Here is a 22,680-nt window from a genome sequence, read left to right on the forward strand (position 1 = left end):
GGTCAAGGTCACATGTATTTTGGTAGGAAAAATGTGTAAAGCAGTTCTTAGTGTATGATGTCATTGCTAGGTTTAGTTATTTGACCTTGACCCTGAAGGTCAAGGTCATGTCAAGGTCAAGCATGTGAGTCGTATGGGCTTTGCCCTTCTTGTTAAAAAAAATTGTTAAATATTTGTTTTGGAACTTTTTAATCAAAAATAAATATTTCTGATCTGCAGTTGCCTTTCGAATATATAACAAAAATGTTGCTGCTAGCTTTATACTGGGATATTCCTAGCAATGGGATAAAGACGTGTTGATTCACGTCAAATTTCAAGGTCACAATAGAGTTGTGTGAGGGTCAACAATTGAAAAATTATAATTGTCTTTACTGCTAGATCCTTGTAACTGCAGACACTTCTATTATTTGATGACCTCTAGACATGATCTGTCATTATCTTGTTGGATCTGGATCTGGATCTGGATAACCCGCCTGGGTTGGTGGTTGGCGGGTGCGCCACAGAAGCCGACGACGATTATCAATGTGACGTTTTTTTGGGTGTGCGCATCTAAAAGAGTCTTAAAAGTTCACTGTACACAAGGTGGATATAGTGTACAACTCCAGCTGGTCTTCTTGCTGCTGTACTTGCGGTTTTAGTCCGTTTGCCCTAGAATGTAGGCTTTTCAAGCACAGTTAAAAAATGCTATGTTACAATGTTAAAAACTGGATAAAAACTACTGAGGCTCTCACACTGGTTTCTGCCCCCCTAACGCCGATGAGAAGGCGCTGGGCGTGGTCAAGGTGACGGTGGCTTCGCTCAAATTGTTCCACTCGATCACTGTCTTTATGAAGAACGAGTTCCTGTATTGATCAGTCTTTGAGGTAGGAGCTTTGAAACAGCGGCTGTTGTTGGTTGCCTGTCTCTGGAGGATGTTTTGGCTCTCATACCCCTCGTAGGCTTTAGGCTTGACTCGGCGCCGAGATACGCTCACCGGGGTGAGGAAGGAGTCAGGGGGTAAGGCAGGTACAAGTCCATTGATGATTTTGAACAGCATCGTCAGGCGAAGTTGCTGACGGCGTTCCTGGAGTGTAGGAAGTTGGAGGTACTCTAGCATCTTGGTGACGCAGCCTGGGTCCTTGGACACGTAGTCTTTCATGATGAACCTAGCGGCTAGGCGTTGGATGCGTTCGAGTCTCTCAATGTCTTGTTTGTAGTAGGGGTCCCAGACCACCGCCCCGTACTCAAGGGTGGACCTGACAAGAGTGATGTAGGCAAGGCGACGGCACTCACGTGGGCAGTTCCGGAGGTTCCGGCGTAAGAAGCCCAGGGTAGATCCTGCCCTCTTGCAGAGACTGGTGATGTGGGGGCCCCACTTCAGGTCGGCTGAGATCTGTATGCCGAGGTACGGGTTCTGTTCGACCTGTTGGAGGATGGTGTCTCCGAGGCTGTAGAAGTAGTGGGATGTGGATCTGGTGGAGAGGACGTAGCACTTCTTAGCGTTGAACCTCATCCCCCACTGGTTGGCCCACTCTTCCAAGCTCTTTAGGTCTGCCTGTAGCGTAAGGTGGTCCTGAAAGGTGCGGATCTGGCGGTAGAGGAGACAGTCATCCGCAAAAAGTGTGACAGACGACTGGACTGAGTCTGGGAGGTCGTTGATATGGCACAGGAACAACAACGGACCCAGCACTGTGCCTTGCGGGACGCCGGACTCGACCTCTACCTCTTCAGATGCCTCGCCCTCCAGTACAACCCTCATCTTCCGCTTGGTCAGGAAACTGGTCAGCCAGTTGTGGACACTTCCCCGCACACCGTAGTGGGCCAGCTTGTGGAGTAGTTTCTTGTGCGGGACAGTGTCGAAGGCCTTGCTGAAATCAAGGATGGCGACGTCAGTTTGGTGGCCAGCATCATGGGACGACAGAATGTCCTGCATGGTGGTGAGCAGCTGGGTTTCACATGAGTGGCCGGTCCTGAACCCATGGTTGCGGCTGGATAGCACTCCATGTTGTTCGAAGTGCTTGTGAAGATGGTGGCAGATGATGTGCTCAAGGAGCTTAAAGGCGACCGAGGTCAGGGATACTGGGCGGTAGTTCTCAGCTTTGTTCCTATCTCCCTTCTTGTAGACAGAGGATATGTTCGCTGATAGCCAGTCTTTCGGGAGCTCGCCTGACTCGATGGAGGTGGTGAATATCGCCGTCAGGGATGGGGCAATGGAGTCAGCGCACGTCTTCAAGATGCGGTTTGGTATGCCGTCTGGTCCCGATGCTTTGTTGAGCTTGAGGTTCCTCAGGAGTTTTGCAACACCTTCGGTAGTGATGGTAATCTTCTCAAGTGGGGGGACTGGGGTGCCTTTCAACTCTGGTGGAGGAGAGTCATCACGCTTTGTGAAGACGGACTGGAACTGTTGTAGCAGTATCTTGGCTTTGGAGGTGCTGTCGCTGTGTAAGGAGCCTTCTTTGTAGAGTGGCGAGACTCCAGCGTTGTCCTGTCTGCGTGACTTGACGTATCGCCAGAAGGGTTTGGTGTCGTTTGTCTTCAGGCTCTCCTCGATGGTGGAGTTGATGTGGTTCCACTCCGCCTGCCGCATCTGGCGTCGACATTCTTTCTGGGCGAATCTGTAGTTCGTCCAGTTGCCAGTTTTTTTAGCTTGTTTGTATAGCCTCTTCTTGCGTTGCAGGATTTTCTTCATCTTGCGGTTGATCCACGGTAGGCTGTAGTTACTTCGCCGGAGTGTGGATGGTATGAAACGCTCGACGGCAGCCATGAGTGACGATTTGAAGCGGGTCCACATGGCCTCTACAGATTCACCCTGTTCTTTCATGGTGTTGATCTCTTCTGCTAGGTGGTCTAGTTCAGTCGTGATGTTACTCCATCTGGCTTTTGAGTAGATGAGTTGTTTCCTTGGTTTTTCCTTGATGCGATGGGGGTGGATATCCACATCGGTGATGACGATGCTATGGTCTGATATGCCTGGTATTGACCTGGAACTTTTGCAGAGTGATGGGTTTGAGGTGAAGACCAGGTCGAGGATGTTGTCTTCACGCGTTGGTTGGTCATGAATCTGAGTGAGAAAGTTGGTTGTGGTGGTGTCAACCAGGAATTGCTGCACTGACCTCTCTGGAGCTCCTGCCTCTACAGCGCCACTGCTCCAGTTCACGTTGGGACAATTGAAATCGCCCACAAGTAGTACGTGTTCTTGGCGGTTGTCAGCTGTGATCTTGCACAAGGATACATCCAGTTCATCGAGGTCGCGTTGGTTGCGGTGAGGCATGTAAAAACACCCTACTGATAGGTCTTTGTTTCGTTGTAGGTGAATACGGGTCCAGATCAGTTCACAGTCCTCATCAAGTTCAGGTTGGAGTGACGATACCAGGCTCTTGTGCACTAATATAAAAACACCACCAGCTAGTGTACTGCGATCTTTCCTGTAGCTGACGTATCCCTCAGGGAAGACTTCACTCTGCTGCACGTCTGACTTCAACCATGATTCCGTTCCACAGATAACGTCCGGCTTAGTGTAGTTCACGACAGCAGCAAATTCTGCCTTCTTCTTTTCGATGCTACGGCAGTTGACTGTCATTATCCGTAAGTTCTGCTTCCTGGGTAGGTCGAATACAGAGCTGGCGTTTGCGGAGTGGCAGGATGGGGGGTCACGGGGGGGTGGGGTTGGTGAACGTGGTGAGTCTTCATCATGGAGACTGGTGTTCCGGCTGCCTGCTGATGCTGTTGCAGGTCGATGTTTGCTTGCCGTGGATGGGGTGGGGTAAGCACCATGGGGGCTGCTGGTTTTAAGTGGGCTAAATCCGCGACTCTGGTTTAGGGAAGGAATGCTGCCATCCAGGCACTGGAGGGGGGAGTAGTAGTTATCCGAGTCAAGAGAATAACTTCTGAATGTGAATGAGCTACAATTTAGGCTGTCACATCTCGGGCAGATCCACACTGCACTAGGTTTCTGAAGGGCTTCAAAATCAGGCGTAGATAGTTCAATACATGATTTATGGAACCAGATGTCACAGTCATCACACTGAATGCAGTCACAACACTCAACGTCCCTATCGCACAAACCACAAGGGTAGTAGATCTTTCCGCGTGGACCAGGGTTGAGATGAATATCTCCAGCAAGTAGTAGAGAGAGCAAAGCAAGAGCGCTAGCTTGACGACGAGGCTGCTTTGAGTCTAAGTTTAACACTTTCCTGATGTTTCTCCCAGTACACTGCCCTGGTGTTTTTAGGTCAAAGTGTGGTGATCGCTGGGTGCCAATGTGGCAGAAAAACAAGAACAAGCTAAGAAGCCCGAAGGCGAGCCTGAATGAACACATTTTGGTTTGATCTTATCAGATTTGCGGCACTGTCTCACTGTGTACGAGAAAAGAAAAGTCTAGGCCTACTATAATAATAGTGGCAGTGTCGCGTGACTGTCACATCATTCACAGTGCCGAGGTGGCATGACGGCGGCGAATGAATTATCTGTGCTAGCACATCATACACTATCCGTATCAGCACTTGTGTGTCTGATGAGTTTCACAATGTTTGAAAGCTGATTTACGATGATACGATCAAACGTAACAGGGTTGGTTCACAATCGAGTGAGAATGAAAATGGCGGGTACTCACTCGAGTCACTGACGGGCTAGTTTTCCGAATAAGGTCCACAAAGTTTCTAAAAAACAAGTAAAAGTACCAAAGTCCGTTGCACAATTGTCTAAACTGACGATCTTTCCACCCTAATATTAATGTCTTTAGTCACAAACTTTGAATTTCACATAAATTCGATGCAAGGACGAGAGAAATTTCCAAAACACGTCTATCTTGACGCATGCGCACATTTCGCTCTTGGTCAAAATTCAAGGTCACAGTGGAGTCAAGTTTGCATTATGGAAGGACATTTTTTGTTGTTGTTATGGTTTAAGGGAGCTATAGAATAGCAGATTATGTGTTTCTAATTCAGTTATTAGTATGTATGAATATGGTGAATTGCATGCAAATTTGCCTGATCTCTTGTTCATTCTTTCTAGCCAACTAATGTCTGATCTAATTTCTTTCTTTCAGGAATCTGACGATGAGCTGAAAGCCATGAGAGAAAAATGTGCAGAAATTAAGAGAGATTCAAGACAACAACTTGCTGACAAAGAGAAGGATTTGAAGGTATGCTTACATGCCCTCCAGCAAAATATAGTACACAGCATGGTTATTTGGCTGCCAAATTTATATAAGATAAAACATTGAAAAACTCCAGAAACTCCAAAATGCCTGATTCGTCTGCGTATCAGAATTATTGGATATTTTTCTTCCTTATTCGGTTTCCCCATTAATCGTTGTAAGTTCTCACAAGTAAATTTGGACATTTCAAGTCTTCGTGAACTGTGTTCAAGGCAAGAATCCATAGCGTTTGATATTATGCCTGTGATGCAAAATTAAAAACAGTGTAATAATCTTTTGGCCCGGTTTAAGTTTACAATTAATGTTCACAAATGTATTCTTAGTACCTGTTTTGTGTTAAACACTGAATTATATTTGCATGTCTTTTATATTCACAGCTTCTTGGTTTTCGTTGTGCAGGGAATTCAGTCAAAGATTGTGATAAACTGAGCAAAATATTATTGCACCCATATTTGTACCCCAACTAAAACATTCATTGCTGTGTCATTTCATTCAAACATTTGCTCACCATGTAAACACACAGGAAAAAAAAATGGAACGTTCAGGCTGTTTGCTATTAACAGCGGTTATCGCTGAATGCCTCTCAAAACATGCTACGGTCACGGATGACTGGACATGACTGTCGCACTGCAATCCTCCAAAAATATTTGATCATATTTACAGGACTTAGGAAACGTAAACTAGTAGTTGTATTTATATGATTAACTTTGGTAGTATTTGTAACATGTATTTGTCTGTATGCATGCAAAGTCCTGATTTTTTGGGATGTAGACCTTTAAACTTATGACACATTTTATAGCATTTTCCGGAAGATTGCATTTCATCTCAACAAATATCTGTAACGTATGTCTCGTAAGACTGTCCTGGAAGTTTTGAAGCAATCCATTCAGGCATTGCTGAAATATAGCGCTTTTTTGTCCTGAACGTTCCATTTTTATATTTAGTCAAGTTTTGACTAAATATTTTAACGTAGAGGGGGGAATCGAGACGAGGGTCGTGGTGTATGTGTGTGTGTCTGTCTGTCTGTCTGTCTGTCTGTCTGTCTGTGTGTGTGTAGAGCGATTCAGACCAAACTACTGGACCGATCTTTATGAAATTTTACATGAGAGTTCCTGGGATTGATATCCCCGAACGTTTTTTTCATTTTTGACTCACATGCGAAGCAAAAGTGAGTCTATGTACTCACCCGAGTCGTCCGTCCGTCCGGACGTCCGGACGTCCGGAAAACTTTAACGTTGGATATTTCTTGGACACTATTCAGTCTATCAGTACCAAATTTGGCAAGATGGTGTATGATGACAAGGCCCCAAAAAACATACATAGCATCTTGACCTTGCTTCAAGGTCAAGGTCGCAGGGGCCATAAATGTTGTCTAAAAAACAGCTATTTTTCACATTTTTCCCATTTTCTCTGAAGTTTTTGAGATTGAATACCTCACCTATATATGATATATAGGGCAAAGTAAGCCCCATCTTTTGATACCAGTTTGGTTTACCTTGCTTCAAGGTCAAGGTCACAGGAGCTCTTCAAAGTTGGATTGTATACATATTTTGAAGTGACCTTGACCCTGAACTATGGAAGATAACTGTTTCAAACTTAAAAATTATGTGGGGCACATGTTATGCTTTCATCATTAGACACATTTGGTCACATATGATCAAGGTCAAGGTCACTTTGACCCTTATGAAATGTGACCAAAATAAGGTAGTGAACCACTAAAAGTGACCATATCTCATGGTAGAAAGAGCCAATAAGCACCATTGTACTTCCTATGTCTTGAATTAACAGCTTTGTGTTGCATGACCTTGGATGACCTTGACCTTGGGTCAAGGTCACATGTATTTTGGTAGGAAAAATGTGTAAAGCAGTTCTTAGTGTATGATGTCATTGCTAGGTTTAGTTATTTGACCTTGACCCTGAAGGTCAAGGTCAAGCATGTGAGTCGTATGGGCTTTGCCCTTCTTGTTGATAAATGTCTTTGATGACGTCATATCCGGCTTTTCGTGAAAGTTGAGGCGGCACTGTCACGCTCTCATTTTTCAACCAAATTGGTTGAAATTTTGGTCAAGTAATCTTCGACGAAGTCCGGACTTCGGTATTGCATTTCAGCTTGGTGGCTTAAAAATTAATTAATGACTTTGGTCATTAAAAATCGGAAAATTGTAAAAAAAAATAAAAATTTATTTTATAAAACGATCCAAATTTACGTTCATCTTATTCCCCATCATTTTCTGATTCCAAAAACATATACATATGTTATATTTGGATTAAAAACAAGCTCTGAAAATTAAAAATATAAAAATTATTATCAAAATTAAATTGTCCAAATCAATTTAAAAACACTTTCATCTTATTCCTTGTCGGTTCCTGATTCCAAAAACATATAGATATGATATGTTTGAATTAAAAACACGCTCAGAAAGTTAAAACGAAGAGTGGTACAGAAAAGCGTGCTATCCTTCTCAGCGCAAGTACTACCCCGCTCTTCTTGTCAATTTCACTGCCTTTGCCGTGCGCGGTGGACTGACGATGCTATAGTATACGGTCTTGCTGCGTTGCATTGCGTTCACTTTCATTCTGTGAGTTCCACAGCTACTTGACTAAATATTGTATTTTCGCCTTACGCGACTTGTTTCTCTCGTGTTTACATGGCTAGCAAATGTCCGTCAGTCGCCATACCCAAATGAAACTTTGGCCGTTCTTGTAACAACCATTTGTCTGTATGCATGCAAAGTCATGAATTTTTAGGATTTAAATTCACAAATCTGTGATGGGTTTAAACACATTTTCCGGAAGAGCGCATAGCATCTGAGTACAAGCATGTAGTGATCCAAAATGTCACACAGGGTGAGTCTCGTATGTAGACTTCAGCTCCTAAAAGTTTCGAATTAATACTTTAAGGCATTGCTGAAATAAAGCGCTTTTTGTCATGGTACCCCTCAAAATCCTCTCGTTTTCTACTGCTCGTGCGTGCCACACCTGCATCAGTAGAAATGACATAACACAAGAGATACGCAAGATAACAAACCAAAACAACCTGTTCTAGATAGAAAAATAAAATGATTATTCTTTCTTCTCGTATGTGAAAGTTGCCAAGCTGCGCCTATTCTGAAGTTTTGTCGATTTTTTAATTGGTACCTGACGTTATTGACAGGTCGATTTGGGGGGTACCCTTACTTGGGTAGCGGTCACGTGATACTTACAACAGAAATCTGTGATCCGAAAAGTGTGCAAGGTAGCCAAGTGAAGGGCCTTTAATGGCATATGAAGTTTGAATAAAACAACACTGGAATGAATGTTTTGGTTGGGGTACGAAAATGGGTGCAATAATTTGTTTGCTCAGTTTAGACTAATACATTCTTTCTTTCTTTCTTTATTTGGTGTTTAACGTCAGACTAATACATGTATTACTTGTTAATATTTTAGGCTTAGCAAACTTCAGTTTTTCCAGTTCCACAGCAGACCCTATTTTTTTCTCCTGACCCTAGAACTTTTTGGTGGGACTAATTGACACCATTTTGTACTTCTAAAAATGACTTAGTTAAAGAAGGAAAGCTCCTACTCTTCTATGAAATCTAGGGGACACAGCTTGCACGAGTTACTGCACAATTTTTTTTTTAAATGCACATGTGCTGATGCTTTAAGTTTAATCCTTGAAAAAGCTAAAGTTAAAACAAATTTACCTGACCTATTGTCCATTTTGTTTGGCCTTGTCATTGGTAATTTCACTTGTGTGTTTGCAGGCCTTAAAGGGCAGCTGTCGGGTTGCCTGGTCTCAAAAATGCGCGGAGTCGCGTGCAAAAACGCGTTTAAGAGTTTTCCGAGTTGATTCAACTAAAGACTGTTGATTTGGTCCAGAAGAAGACACTTTCATCATTAGTTTGAAACCATTAAAATGCGTGAAACTTTCTGCTAGTTCTCACAATCCGCAAAAAAACGAAGCAGTTGGCAGGCCGAAACGACTCAAAATCCGCGTCCGACAACTAAGTCAGCGCAAGAAAAGACGCCGCAGCGTTAGCCTTGCTGTGACGTCACTCGAGGAAGCCGATAAGGCCGCTGTGAAGTTTACAGTACAATGTAGACTACAGCTGGACATCTGTAATGCCGTACGCGTCATTGATTCTTGCACAAAGTAAAGTATTAGGATGGTGGTATCTTCTCAAGACCCACGTTCCCATTTTCTCTTCTTTGATCTGACCGACTGCAACCTTTACAAGTCATTTCTAAAGTGGTTCACATGCTGTTGCTACTCCTCCAGTCCACCCGGTTAAACCATAAAGTTGCTCAACCACAGACCCTCGTGTCCCTGGTCAGCAGACACTGTACACTTATGAAGAAGGTCCGCTTGAGGTGTCACACCAATTACCGTGTACGTGTGAGGTACTGAATTCAAGACAAAAGCCAACTCTGTCGGTGGGAAAATCTAGGAAAGAGATGATGATGATAATACATCTTCAGTTACTCACTCAAGTAGGTAGACGAGAAAAGATAAAGGGAAGAGAGACGAAGACAAAGATGAAACAGTGGATCTAGTGTGGAAAATGGGGGGAGGGGGGTTCGGCCGCAAAAAATCAAAGATGAATTTGTCAAACTGTGTTTGTGATGGTTATCGTGTGTGTGTGTGTGTGTGTGTGTGTGTGTGTGTGTGTGTGTGTGTGTGTGTGTGTGTGTGTGTGATAACACGTATGTGTGTGTGTGTCTGTGTATATGTGTGATAACACGTGTGTGTGTCTGTGTGTTTGTGTGTGTGTTTGTGTGTGTGTGTTTGTGTTCCTCGACGCGTGACAATATCTGCCAATAAGTTGAACAAAAACAGGGTTCAAGTGGAACAAAAGCAGGAGGGGGACGGAAGACATGTTATGAACTCCGTTTTTTACTGCGAAATTTTGGCCTGGGAGAAGTCACCCCATCCTAAGTTTCTCTTCACCTACCCGTGAAGTATGCTTGAGGGCTTGACTAGACAACCCGATTGCGCCCATTACACGGCATAAAGAGAGCACCGTTCAACCCGGCCGATTCCGCGGCTGACGTCACGCGTCCAAGGGAAGTAATTTTCGAGCGGGCTGCATTGACTCGGCCAAGAATGCAAACTTTCTTCGATTAAAGACATTGTAGCATGTCTAAAATCTTTGGACTTGTGTTATCAAGCTGTCAAAATCACCAAGTAACTTTTAAGTATAGTTTCAGTTACATGATAACTCATTCTAAGGAACAGATTTTGAGAGCCACAACCCAACAGTTGCCCTTTAATTGTCATATTCCTTTTTGGGTGTAGCCGTGTTTGCTAACTATTGCATGTTTTGTTTGCTACATCAACATTATTCGTGGATTATCTACTTTAAAACATTTTTTTTTTCAGATTACCACTGAAAGACAGCAAGGGGAACACCGCAGGGAACTTGACAGAGAAAAGACAAAAATGAACAACAGAATTTCAAAACTTACGGATGAAGTTAAGGTACATATGCATACAACGTACTTACAGAGTTCAGCCCAAATCTCTGTCTTTTGGTGTTCAGAATGTTTAATAGTACTATTTGAATTCAGATTCATGAACATCAGAGTGCTAATGCTTTCCTAAATATTATATGAAGTCTTATATCGCGCGCGTATCTCCAGACTCGGACTCAAGGCGCAGGGATCTATTTATGCCGTGTGAGATGAAATTTTTTACACAATACATCACGCATTCACATTGACCAGCAGATCGCAGCCATTTCGGTGCATATACTACATTTCACGGCCTATTATTCCAAGTCACAGGGGTATTTTGGTGGACATATTTTTTTTATCTATGCCTGTACAATTTTGCCAGGAAAGACCCTTTTGTCAATCGTGGGATCTTTAACGAGCACACCCCAATAGTATTGTTCTTATTTGTACTGAAAATTTTTTCGACCGGATTTAAACCTGTTTAGAGCATATATCTACAGTTATAAACTTTTAAAAAAAATTTGCATTTTTTGATTCAGCATTTTTTCTCAGTGTATGTTCCCAGCCTCAGAGGTCATAAGGTCAAGTGGACGTGGATTGAAAATATGCATGCGTCCAAATGTCATTTTAGTAGAAATATTGATGTCAGGAGACCTCCTTCATGTCAAAACTATCAAAAATTCAACAGGCCACCTGGGTCAGACAAATGCGTCGGTTCAAAATAAGTATGCATCATTATGACCAAAGACTGCGGCCTTGGAACAAAAGAACATGACACTGTATGGCAGTCTTCCAGTGAGATGGTTCTATAGCACTCTCTCTCTCTCTCTCTCTCTCTCTCTCTCTCTCTCTCTCTCTCTCTCTCTCTCTCTCTCTCTCTCTCTCTCTCTCTCTCTCTCTCGATCTTTCGATCTTTCGATCTCTGGCACTCAAAATTGTGTTACTTATAAGTGAATGACGACAGCAGACATACATTTGCCGCAAGAGTTGGCCGCAAAAATCCCCCCCTCACTCTGGTTTAGTTTTAATTTGGGGTTGACTTGTGTTTATTCAGGAGTCTGGAAAAAAACTGAAGGACTCCAAACACCAGTGCAGTGAACTTCAGTTATTGCTGGAGGAGAGGAACAAACAACTGAAGAATCTTCAAGAAAAAGTAAGTTCTTGAAACCATATCTTATCTTTTCTTTTCTTCCGTGTACTACCTGGACGGTGTAACTAATTTCTTGGTTAATTGTACCCTCATTAATTCAACCTTGCTTATAATTACTTTGCAGCACAGTTAAAAGGAAAAGAGCAGCAATTAGACCCCCAAGAACACACACTGCATGTGCACCGAACGACACACACACACACGCACACACACGCACACACACACACACACGCACGCATGGCTCTATTTGTGGTTGTTGGAATTGGGGTAGGGGAGGGGGGGGGGGGGGGTGATCTACTACACTTCCTGTGACAACAGTCTTGCTGTCAGCTGTGCCTTGATACTCAATGACTGCATGGATCAGAAACTTTCGTAAAATGCTGTTGCAGTCTTGGTCATTTATTCTGTGGAGGGCACCCTATAGCTGTCACTTTCAAAGTGTCAAGACCTTATGTTACCAGATGATGTTACACCTGCATTAGAGTGAGTGCAAGTTTAATGAGAACATTTTTTTCTTTTGAAAGTATGAAGAGGCTAAACGTCAGTCTGACAAACGGATTACAGACTTGGAAACCAACGTGAGTCTCTGCATGCTCTTGATTGCAAGCAAAGACAGAGAGGCACAAGAAAATGTGAGGAGGTCCGAGCAACAACTGCAAGAGGTATGTCCTATGAAAATGGCCATTGTTATGAAAATTACTGTTAGTTTGTTTGATTTTTGCCTCTTATTATACCGTAAAATTCCTAGTAAACGCCCAGTATCTAGCAAACGCCCACTCCCCATTTTGGGCCAAAAGTTGTGCAGAGGGGTCACTACCAAAGCAAACACCCACCCCGGGTTTTTTTTTTGGGGGGGGGGGGGGGGGGGGGGGGTGGTTCAGGGTTTGGGAGAGAAACGGACACATTCCACTGACCTCGCGTCCTTCCCCAGTTGAGAGTACCAGACAATGTGCAATTGCATGCATCCACAAATGGATGGATGACGAGGAACACCACCCTGACCTGGATTCAGCGTGTTCTTAGGCCAGCAGACGAGCGTCACCTCCTACTTCTGGACTGCTACAGCGCTCACAAAATCCAGGAAGTCAGTCTGGAAGCACTTGCCGCACAGCAATTTGACTTGGTCTTTGTGCCTGCAGGCAGCACAGCTTTAGCCCAGCCAGTCGATGTCGGTTTCGCCAAACCCTTTAAAGATGGCATCAGAGACTGCTGGGTTGAGTGAACTGAGAGAAGCAAGACCACCGGCAGCTGCTGGCAACCTCAAGCAGCCTAGAAGGCAAAACGTCATCAACTGGGTCAGCAGGGCGTTGGAGAACATACGACCTGAAACGATCGTTACGTCCTTTCTCATGTGCGCAATTTCAAACGCCATGGATGGTTCCCAAGATGATGAAATACTTGAGTGGTTTCCAGATGAAATCGGCGCTATTCTGCCTCGCGATCACGGCAATGGGGATGCTCCAGAAGAAGCTGAGAGTGGAGACGACAGTGCAGACGATGATGTTGACTTCGAAGGACTAGAATGAGCATCTTCATCAACACTACCAGATCTCCAAACAAGAGAAGAAACTGTGTTTGTGTTGACGTTATTCTGAGAATGAGAAAAATCAAGGTCACTTGTGTTCTTCTTTTTTACATTTAGTCAAGTTTTTGATGGGAGAAGTACCTGAGAAACATGCACCCAGAAAAAAAAGAAAAATACTCGAAAAGAAAGCTCCATTGGCTGACAAAAGAAAATAGAAATAAGCAAAAAGGTAGATGAACATTAAATCATGTGAAGATACCATCAATCCACAGAGAGAGCGAGAGAGAGAGAGAGAGAGAGAGAGAGAGAGAGAGAGAGAGAGATCTGATCCGCGGGTGTCAATTACATCAAACTTCACATCTATAAGCCCCAATGGGTTTTTTCTGCAACCAATCTTCAATTGCAGTCCACCCAACTTATCCTTTTGTATTTTGGTATCAGTCCCTGAGTACGCATTGCTATCTGCATGACTTTCCACAGCCAGAATGAAGGAAGTGAGCCCTTCGCATTCCTTCCTGAACTGGATTCTAATTTTAAAAACGATTAATAATTCACATACGCGGAATACGCGATAAAAAAGAACAGTATGAGATTTCACACATGCAGTCAATGCATGTGCGCAGAACCAAGAAAGCACGTGTGCAACACGTACGATGTTTTGCGTCATTTATCTCCAAATCAGTGCTCATTCATGGACTCTCAAAATGAAAACTTACTCAGGGAAGGGTAACTCGTAAGATAGTACTTACGTGGTTTCTTTTTGACTCACATGCGAAGCAAAAGTGAGTCGTCTGTCCGTCCGCGCGCTGAACCGATTTTGGTTTTTGTGTTCATTTCACCATTATAAGTAACTCTTCCTTATCTTCTCCAGGTTTTCAGCGTTTACCTCCCTTCCTTCGTATGGTGCACTATAGTATGAGTGGGGCATCTTCGGATATTCCCGGCGTTCTGTTACTATTTTTAGAAGGTCACCGCAGTGTCCAGAACGTAAATTGGACCCGTAAATTATCCTCACTGTAAAAGTGCAAAGGTCGAATCAATTTATAGCCACGCGAAAAATACACTGTCATCTATCTCTCTATATATACGGCTTCTCTGTGTTTGTGTGTGTGTGTGTGTGTGTGTCTCTCTCTCTATGTGGGCAACACCTGTGGATTGTTCAGTTCTGTTTGTGATGTGGTCTGGCGGCTTTTGTGTATTTGTATGTACTGGCCTTCCTTTGAGAAGCCATAACAGATCAAAAGGGCTTAGAGGTAAGCTCTAAATTGCTCAATCCTGTTTGAGTGGAGTTCGCCTCCAAAGGTGATTAACACGGTTACATTCGTCGACAAGGATGGGACTCGATATGGTCAGGAATGGCATTATGGCCACTGAATCATTTTCGTGCTGTTCCCATTCCACGAATCTGGGAGGGACCTAAGCTTGGCGGGTCCATTGTTCGGACCCGGCAAAGCCGGTGTACGGCTCTAAGTATTTCATCCCGGCGAAGCCGGCTACCCGGCGAAGCGGGTATTCCTCTAGTATATATATGTATGGGAAATCATTTATTTCAAAAACTAATTATCACACCTGGTATCTCAGCTGCCTCTGACCAGAAAGCTGGCCCTTGGTTTCTGGCTGTTAAGAACTGCGCGCCAGGAGCTCTGTGCAGAGAAGAGGCTAAATTCAGTGTAGTTTTGTTTTTATTATAGAAATTAATTTTCACAGCCACATCAACACACACACATACAATACACACACAAACACACACACACAAACACACACACAATATTTACACACACACACACATACATGCACACACACGTACACCACGCAGAAAGAGAATATTCCAACAGTGACTGCTCAAAAATTACAAACATAATATGACCAAACACTGTTTTTCTGAGTATTTTTAATAAGTAGAATGTGGTATCTTATTTAATCAATGGGTGCAAAGGCTTTTTTTCCACAACTTCTTACACTTCTTTGAACTTACAACATTTCTAACCCACCACCCTCAGCTTTCTTTTTCAACGTTTTTGATGGCTTCTATGTAGACCAGCTTTTTCTTCTACATGTAACAGTACTGTGACTCTATGTCTAAAGTGAAAATTATATAGAACCGTAAACTACCTTGTATACGTCCATCCTCCTATGCACCAATTTCGCCCAAAAGTAGGGGGTGGGCGTTTACTTGATAATCGGGGCGTATACAAGGTAGTTTACGTACACTACATATATTTATCCCATGACCTGCCTCTGTGTCTCTGTTAGCTGTAGAGGGGATTATTCTGGATAATCCATCACAACCATATGGATTACCTATCACAACCGAGTCTCGATCTCACCTGTCATTGGTCATTGTCTTTGATCTCAAAGTACATTTGAATAATTTAGAGGTCATCTGCATATTTATCGTTAACTCGGGGACTACTTTTTTTCAGCAAAACGATTGAGATATTCTGCGGTATAAAAGTCGAACTAACGTTTGGCTAACGATCTACAAACATTATCATTGAAGAAATAAAGAAAACAACAAAGAAGTACATAATCTGTTTGGGTGAATAGAGCTGAGGGAAGATTATGAGTTGTCCGACGCGGTGAGACTGAGAGAGAGACAGAGAGCACGAGAGAGAGCGACAGAGATACACAGTGAATCAAGGCACACAACTTTAGTAAAGTTGTCGTAACGAGGTACGCTTCATGGGCAACCGCTTAGATCCCAAGAGCATCCTGATTCGAAATCTTGAGCGACAAAATAAAACTTACACTAAAACAGTATGCTTATAGTTTTGTTCATTTGTTATCGCTTTTAGAGCATTGATTGCTAAATATGGTTCAATAGAACAAGGCTGTCTCATCAGTCGTCTGCTACAGATCTGTCGTCTGCTGCAAAGTTAGGCTCACCTAAATCAGTAAGTGACGATTGAAGAAGTTGGTAATACAAATTTGAACACTGAAGCACAAAGGCTCGAATAAGCACAAACTCAGCAATCATCTTCATCGCTTGTAAAATCACACACGCGGTCTTTCGAATCCTGAATTCAGGTCAAAAATGAGTTACTTCCCTTCGGATATCATTCTCTCCCGTCGCTAGCTGTGAAGCGAAGATTATCAGAACGCGGTCTTTCGAAATTTTGACGAATGCCAGCTCGGGTAACCGACTGAACCCGGCCGGTAACTGCACAGTATCAAATACATTCAACGGCACAATCCTGGAAACAAAAAGACAAAAGGGGACTCGTTTCGCACATGAATATCATGACACGATTTTCTATTGCAGAAGGTTTGATGAGCAGTAAACAGGCACTCACAGAGTTTGTGTCAAAAAGTTCGGTTTTTTAATAAAAACGTCGGAGTAATGGGATAAAAAACTTACACACCTGACGACCTGAATATCGTGCATATTTTCCCAAGGGTCGATTTTCAGGTATTACCGAGCCTCTGATATTCAGAACTTGGAGTGTGTAACCTATATATATATACCTACACTCTAAACGTATATATAATTGTCTATGTCATTTTCGTACATGCAGGAGCCATTTGGAGTAATGTGACAGTTCATTATTATTTCAACTTTGAGGATGAAATTGGCGTGTTCATTCATTACTTTCTTTTTGTGTACAAATCCAGGAGACTGGTTCTGCATAACTCCACTCATTATCGCCTTGTGTACAGAGATCTTGTACTTCTTTTTCAGGTTTTGACAACTTGAAAAGCGCTTGACCTCTTAAATTCTGATTTTGATTTTGTAGAATTAAATACAGGTGTATTTATATTCCTAGGATGAATTGAGACCTTATAGACCTTTAGACACCTGAAAGTGTTTTGCATCTCAGGGAACTGTTGACATTGATTCAATTGATGAAAAAGTTAACTTGACCTTGATATGGAAGTTCAAGGGAGTTGACTGAGTGCCTGCAATGACTGTTGTCTGCTCACAAACCATTTGACAGAGGATTGGGGTGAGATCTGAGCAATTTGACAAGTAGACGTGTATATATTGAGGCCTTGCATTGTGGGATGTTTCTGAAATTTCTAAATTAGATAAAGCATATGCTGCTCTTTTTTGGATGTGCAGGCAAGCGCAGAGCTGTGTAGATCCAGGCAGAGGATTGAAGAACTGGAATCGGAGTATACAAAGCTCCAAAATGAGCTAAGTATACATGAGCAGGTGAAGTAAATTTGGCAGTGCAGTGTGGATATATGCAAATATTGCTAGTACATGTACAGTTATAAGCCATTTATTCCCCCCTCTGCTTCTTTCTCTCTGCATGTAAACTTGTAGGGCTAGTTATTTTTCGGTAACTTACCCAACAACCAAAATCACTTACCCAACAACGGGCCTGAATCCTCGATAGCTCATGGGTAGAGACTGTACACATTGTGGATCTACTTTTTGCGACTCAAAAGTTCAGAACACTCTAATGTACAAAATATACATTTCTGGAGCAAACAATACAACCATACCGCATTTAAACAAGCAACTACAGGCTTGAACACATGAATCTCAATATAAAATCCATGAGTTTGGTTGTTTTCTGAATTCAGATCTGCCGTGCACAATCGTTTATCGCTAGCAAGATTCCAAGGAAAAGTAACTCTCATAATTTGTCTAGCGACACGAGTAGTTCCCCTTCCAGATTTCGGCTGCATCGACAAGACTGCAATCCGACGGTCAGTTTTCAACAATATTTCATTTTATAACAGATCACACGCAATCAATTGCAAACATTTAATCAACGTAAAGAACATGCAGCGGTTTCATACACTATTTTGCCCCAGAAAACTGAACTTCATACAGTTTTTAATGTTGGAACACAGGTGTAAAACTTTGTCTGCTGGTCACATTCGAGGAAAGAACATTTCCTGAGTAATACCAAAACATGAACAGAACACACACTATCTGCCTTTACCGCCACAGCAGAATGACAACATAACTGTGTACTTGATTTTAGTTCAAAACATGGAAACTGACAAGAAGTGTTAACAAAATTGAATGATTTGCACGGAACTATACAACCGCGCATTTATCGATCGCCTGCGCAGGTAGACTGGTTGGGTGACTATGATTCGATCAAACTTTCGCACAAAAACTCCTCTTTTTTTTTTAATAACTCAAGAAAGGAGGAATAAAGAGGTTACATACCTCGTCTCAGTGATTATAAAAAAATAATGGTCTCAGTTCGCGGTCATGAAAAAGCTCGCTGAAGCTCGCATTTTTCATGATCCGCTAACTTCGACCATTATTTTTGATATTCACTGAGACTCGGTATGTAACCTCTACATCTATGCAAGCCAGGCTGACAAACGGGTCGTCTGCTACAAGCAAGTGAATAGCTCTGTGTTGCATCGATTTAAAAACAACCTATATATAAAAGCTGTCGAGTCAAAAAGAGAGGAAAGTCAGCACACTGACAATTTTCTGAATTTTGATTTTGACCCCTACCTTAACCTTCGCCGGTGGCCGTGGGTCCGTGTGGACCCAGAAGTAGAGGTTACATGCCGAGTCTCAGTGAATATGAAAAATAATAGTCGAAGTTAGCGGATCATGAAAAATGCGAAATTCAGCGAGCTTTTGCTGAACGTTTGTGCACGGCAGATCTGGATTGAGAAAACAACCAAACTATTGAGATTCATGTGTTCAAGCCAGTACAGTGGAGTCCGGGTACAACGAATCTCAGGGGAGATACATTTTAGTTCGTTATATCAGTAATCCGCTGTAGAGTTTTCAACCCTAAATGGCCTTAAGACAAGTTTTCCCACTCACCTTTAAATGATCGTCCCATCGATCTTTTCTTGGAGAGTACACTCTCTGTATGTTTTCAACAGCTTCATAATATAATCCATAGAGAGGCATAGTTCAAATGTTCATTAAATTACATATTCTTACTCAACTCACATAGGTAGCAATAACTTCGTTTGGTTGCTAAGACATTGAAGCACTCTTACATGGTAACATGGGGAGATAACTCTAAAACAAATACCCTCATGCCATATATGGCATGGTCCGTGGTGGTTATCTCCCCTTACCGGTGCTGTGCGCATGCGCAGGAAGTACACCGGTCAGTATAATACTCATTCCTTTTTCTTCAACACACGGTGCTTGACGTGTTTTGAAGCGCTCAGGCTTTTTCTTAAGCCATCGGCCTTTCTCTCAGGGAAGGCCATCGGATTTTGGTAACATATCAACGACCTTCTTTAATTCTTCAGGAATTGGTGAGAGCATTTATTTTTTGTATAACGAGAAGATTTCTTAGCGTTTTGAAGGTTTTGCTACTTGTCTTTTGAACTTTTGTCCGCCATGTTTGACTGTCAAAATGGCCGACATCCTAGACATAAAGAGAAAATAAGAGCTCTGCCAAGCAGACTCGCTCACCTAGTTCTCAATCGGGCAAAACGATTTAAGCTGGCGCTAAACACGAACTTCTTCTACTACTCATAGCTCTCAAAGTTCTAAAGTTTCCTTAACGAGAAGCTGTCTTTAGCTTGGGACTTTACCCTGATACGCAGCTTTCTATTCTATTGTTGATAGATAACGCTTCTCCCTCAGTTGACTTCTCAGTTTTGGTTTATAACCTTAGGTGTTACAACCATAATGAAGTTAAGCAAGCGGATCCGCTTGACCGTTTGCATCGTTATTCTGAGGTTCAGGGAATGTTTACTGCTGATTGTAAACAAATAGCATGTTAGGCTTCTCTTATGCTCCCTTCAGGAGTAAGTAACGCACTGTCGTTCGCGGGTTCGTTCCGAGTCTTGTGCAACCGTTACGTTTACCCACGTTGTTGCAGAGGCGACAGATGTGTTTAGTTCGGCGACAGGTTTACCTGTCAACGAGCTTTTGTCTGCCTGTCAGACACCAGCACCGCCCAGTCCTCTCGGCGCTCTAGCGTCGCGGGCGGTGTTTTTGCAATTTTGCGCGGGTTCGTTCAGAACCAACTGCGACGGTTACGTCCGCTGACGTAGTCGCAGAACCAACAGTGGTGTTGGAATCGTCACGTCTACCAAACGTTGTTGCAGAGGTGACAGATGTGTTTAGTTCGACGTCAGGTTTTCCTGTCAACGAGCTTTTGTCTGCCTGTCAGACACCAGCACCGCCCAGTCCTCTCGGCGCTTTAGCGTCGCGGGCGGTGTTTTTGCGATTTTGCGCGGGTTCGTTCAGAACCATCTGCGACGGTCACGTCCGCTGGCGTGGTCGCAGATCCAACAACGGTGTTGGAATTGTCAGATCCTTTTGACAAGTTTTTGTCTGGTTCTCAGACATCAGCACCTCACGGTGTTCTTGGCGAAGTACGCAAACCTTTGACTTCGGTTTCCGTTTCGGCGGAAGTGCACACCGGACGTAAGGTCGATTCCACAAACCTGTCCTGTAACCGACAACCGGATCACGACATGGGGTGTGATGAGCACACGTCTGCTACTTCCGGTAGCCAGACGACAGGGTCCTCCGGATACCATTTCACGGGTCCGGTTGATGCTGGTGCTATGCAGTCAGCTGCTGGTTCCGCTTCCGCCGTTTCGGCAGCTGCGGCTTCCGGTGGTAGGACACATGACACAGTGTGTGATGAGCATGCGTCTGCTACTTCCGGTAGACAGACAACAGGGTCTTCCGGTTGCCATTTAATGGGTCCGGTTGATGCTGATGCTACACAGTCCTCTGCTGGTTCCGCTTCCGCCGTTTCGGCCGCTGCGGTTTCCTGTAGCAGGACGCAAACCTGCGGCAACGGTTTCCGCTTTAGCGGAAGTGCATACCAGCCATAAGGTTCGTTCCTCACGTCAGCCTTATTCCCTTCCGGGGTACGGGTTGGGGTGTGAAGAGCATGGTCCGCTACTTCCGGTAGTAGGACAACAGGATCTTCCGGTTTCCAGTTTCTGGTACCAATTAGTTCTGATGCTAACCAATCCACTGCTGGTTCGACTTCCGCTTCGGCGACTGTCGCTTCCGGTAGCAGGATGGTTTTGCCTTCCGCCGTTAACACTTTGGTGTTGGCAGTCGGCAATCATCAGCCTTTGGTTTCCGGTTCCGAAAGTTCTGGCTTCCGGGAATTTCTTTTTCCCCAACCTTTTCCGGTTTCGGCAGATGTTGCCTTGCTGGGATTGGTTTCCTGTTTTTATCCTTTCAACGATCGTTGGGATACTACTGAACAGGAAGCTGCCATCGTGTTTGGCACTAGCCGCAGAGGTTACTACGCACTGTTTCCCTGAGGGGTTAGCAGTAGCATAGTCATCTGCCGTTACTTCACTATCAGCTTTGGCTGATTTTGCTCCTTCTCAGGAACAATCTGCGAACTTTAAGTTTTAGAGTCTCCTTTCGTGGCTTTTTCAACTTATAAAAGTTTTCTCACACGAGGTTTTGCCCCACCTCTGCCTTTGCCGGCATCACTGATTTGGGGAGGCTCCTGCTTCAGGTTTGCTGTGGCTTGTGTCACATTCGGCTGATTTGAACCTTATTTCAGGAAATTTTTTCGAACTTTAAGTTCTTAGATCCTCCCTCGGGGGCATTTGAACTTGTGGAAGTTTTATCAAATGATTCTCCTTTGCCACCACTTCCTTGGGGGCAGCGAGGCGGCGTTGTTTTCGCTTGCGTCACCCGCGCAAGTAACGCATCACTCGCTGAGCGCTATCCGTAGGCCTCGGTTACACCAAGCCTAAGAACTTTATTCTTTTCTTCTTACTACGGAACCGCTCCCGGTTACACCGGACTTGACGATCATACATCTTAATGTTCATAGCAAGGAGAAACTGTCTTTTTTCAAGAACAATGATCTCCTGGCTGTGGAAGATTGTGGCCGCACTTCTTTCTATTATCGTCTTTGAACAAGACTTTGATTCGTTCTTTCCCTTGTATTGAACATTTCGAGTTTTAAATATGTTTCTAACTCGCACTGGTCCGTTTAGATCATCAGAACAAAGGCTTTTGTTTATTTCCATCAACTCTTGTAGAGGCAATGACTTAGCGAAGTCAACCTTAGCTAGATGGACTGCCACATTGATTAGGCAGGCCTACAGTGGTGGCAAGAAAGGGGGGGGGGGCAGTCAGTCCTCCCTCTTCAGGCAGCACGGACTCAAGAAGTCAGAGTGTGGGCCTCTTCTTTACCTGTTCTCAAGTCTGAGAGACTTACATAAGTCATGAATGCAGCTCATTGAACGTGCAAGAACGTAGTCATGAGTTTCTATCTGCGGGATATTTTAAGTACCCGCTATTATAGTACACATCTACTAGACATCAGAAGATGCCTTTTTATATGTTTACCTACGGGACGTATCTGGTGTCCGGCAGTACAGAACTTTCGGTCTGCCAGCTATTGTAGCTGCAGGCCAGATACTGGCAAGATGTTAACTGTGAGTAAATTTACCCACCACCTAGATTAGCAATCTGCTACCTATGTGAGTTGAGTAAGAATATGTAATTTAATGTAAAATTTCAAGAATAAATTTTGATTTAATTAATATACT

At 43.5% G+C, this 22,680-nt stretch overlaps 1 protein-coding gene across 1 annotated transcript in view; it reads left to right on the forward strand.

Annotated features, from left to right (window-relative positions):
- Positions 1-22,680, forward strand: part of LOC138957209 (polyamine-modulated factor 1-binding protein 1-like) — a 63,072-nt gene that overhangs the window by 18,540 nt on the left and 21,852 nt on the right. Inside the window, exons 5-9 of the mRNA XM_070328361.1 lie at positions 5,027-5,122; positions 10,497-10,595; positions 11,625-11,723; positions 12,245-12,382; positions 17,306-17,398. Of these exons, the coding sequence (XP_070184462.1) occupies positions 5,027-5,122; positions 10,497-10,595; positions 11,625-11,723; positions 12,245-12,382; positions 17,306-17,398 (525 nt within the window). The remainder of the gene's footprint in view (positions 1-5,026; positions 5,123-10,496; positions 10,596-11,624; positions 11,724-12,244; positions 12,383-17,305; positions 17,399-22,680) is intronic.

Source organism: Littorina saxatilis, unplaced genomic scaffold, assembly GCF_037325665.1.
Source record: "Littorina saxatilis isolate snail1 unplaced genomic scaffold, US_GU_Lsax_2.0 scaffold_260, whole genome shotgun sequence".
In the NCBI taxonomy this organism is placed as follows: Eukaryota; Metazoa; Mollusca; class Gastropoda; order Littorinimorpha; family Littorinidae; genus Littorina; species Littorina saxatilis.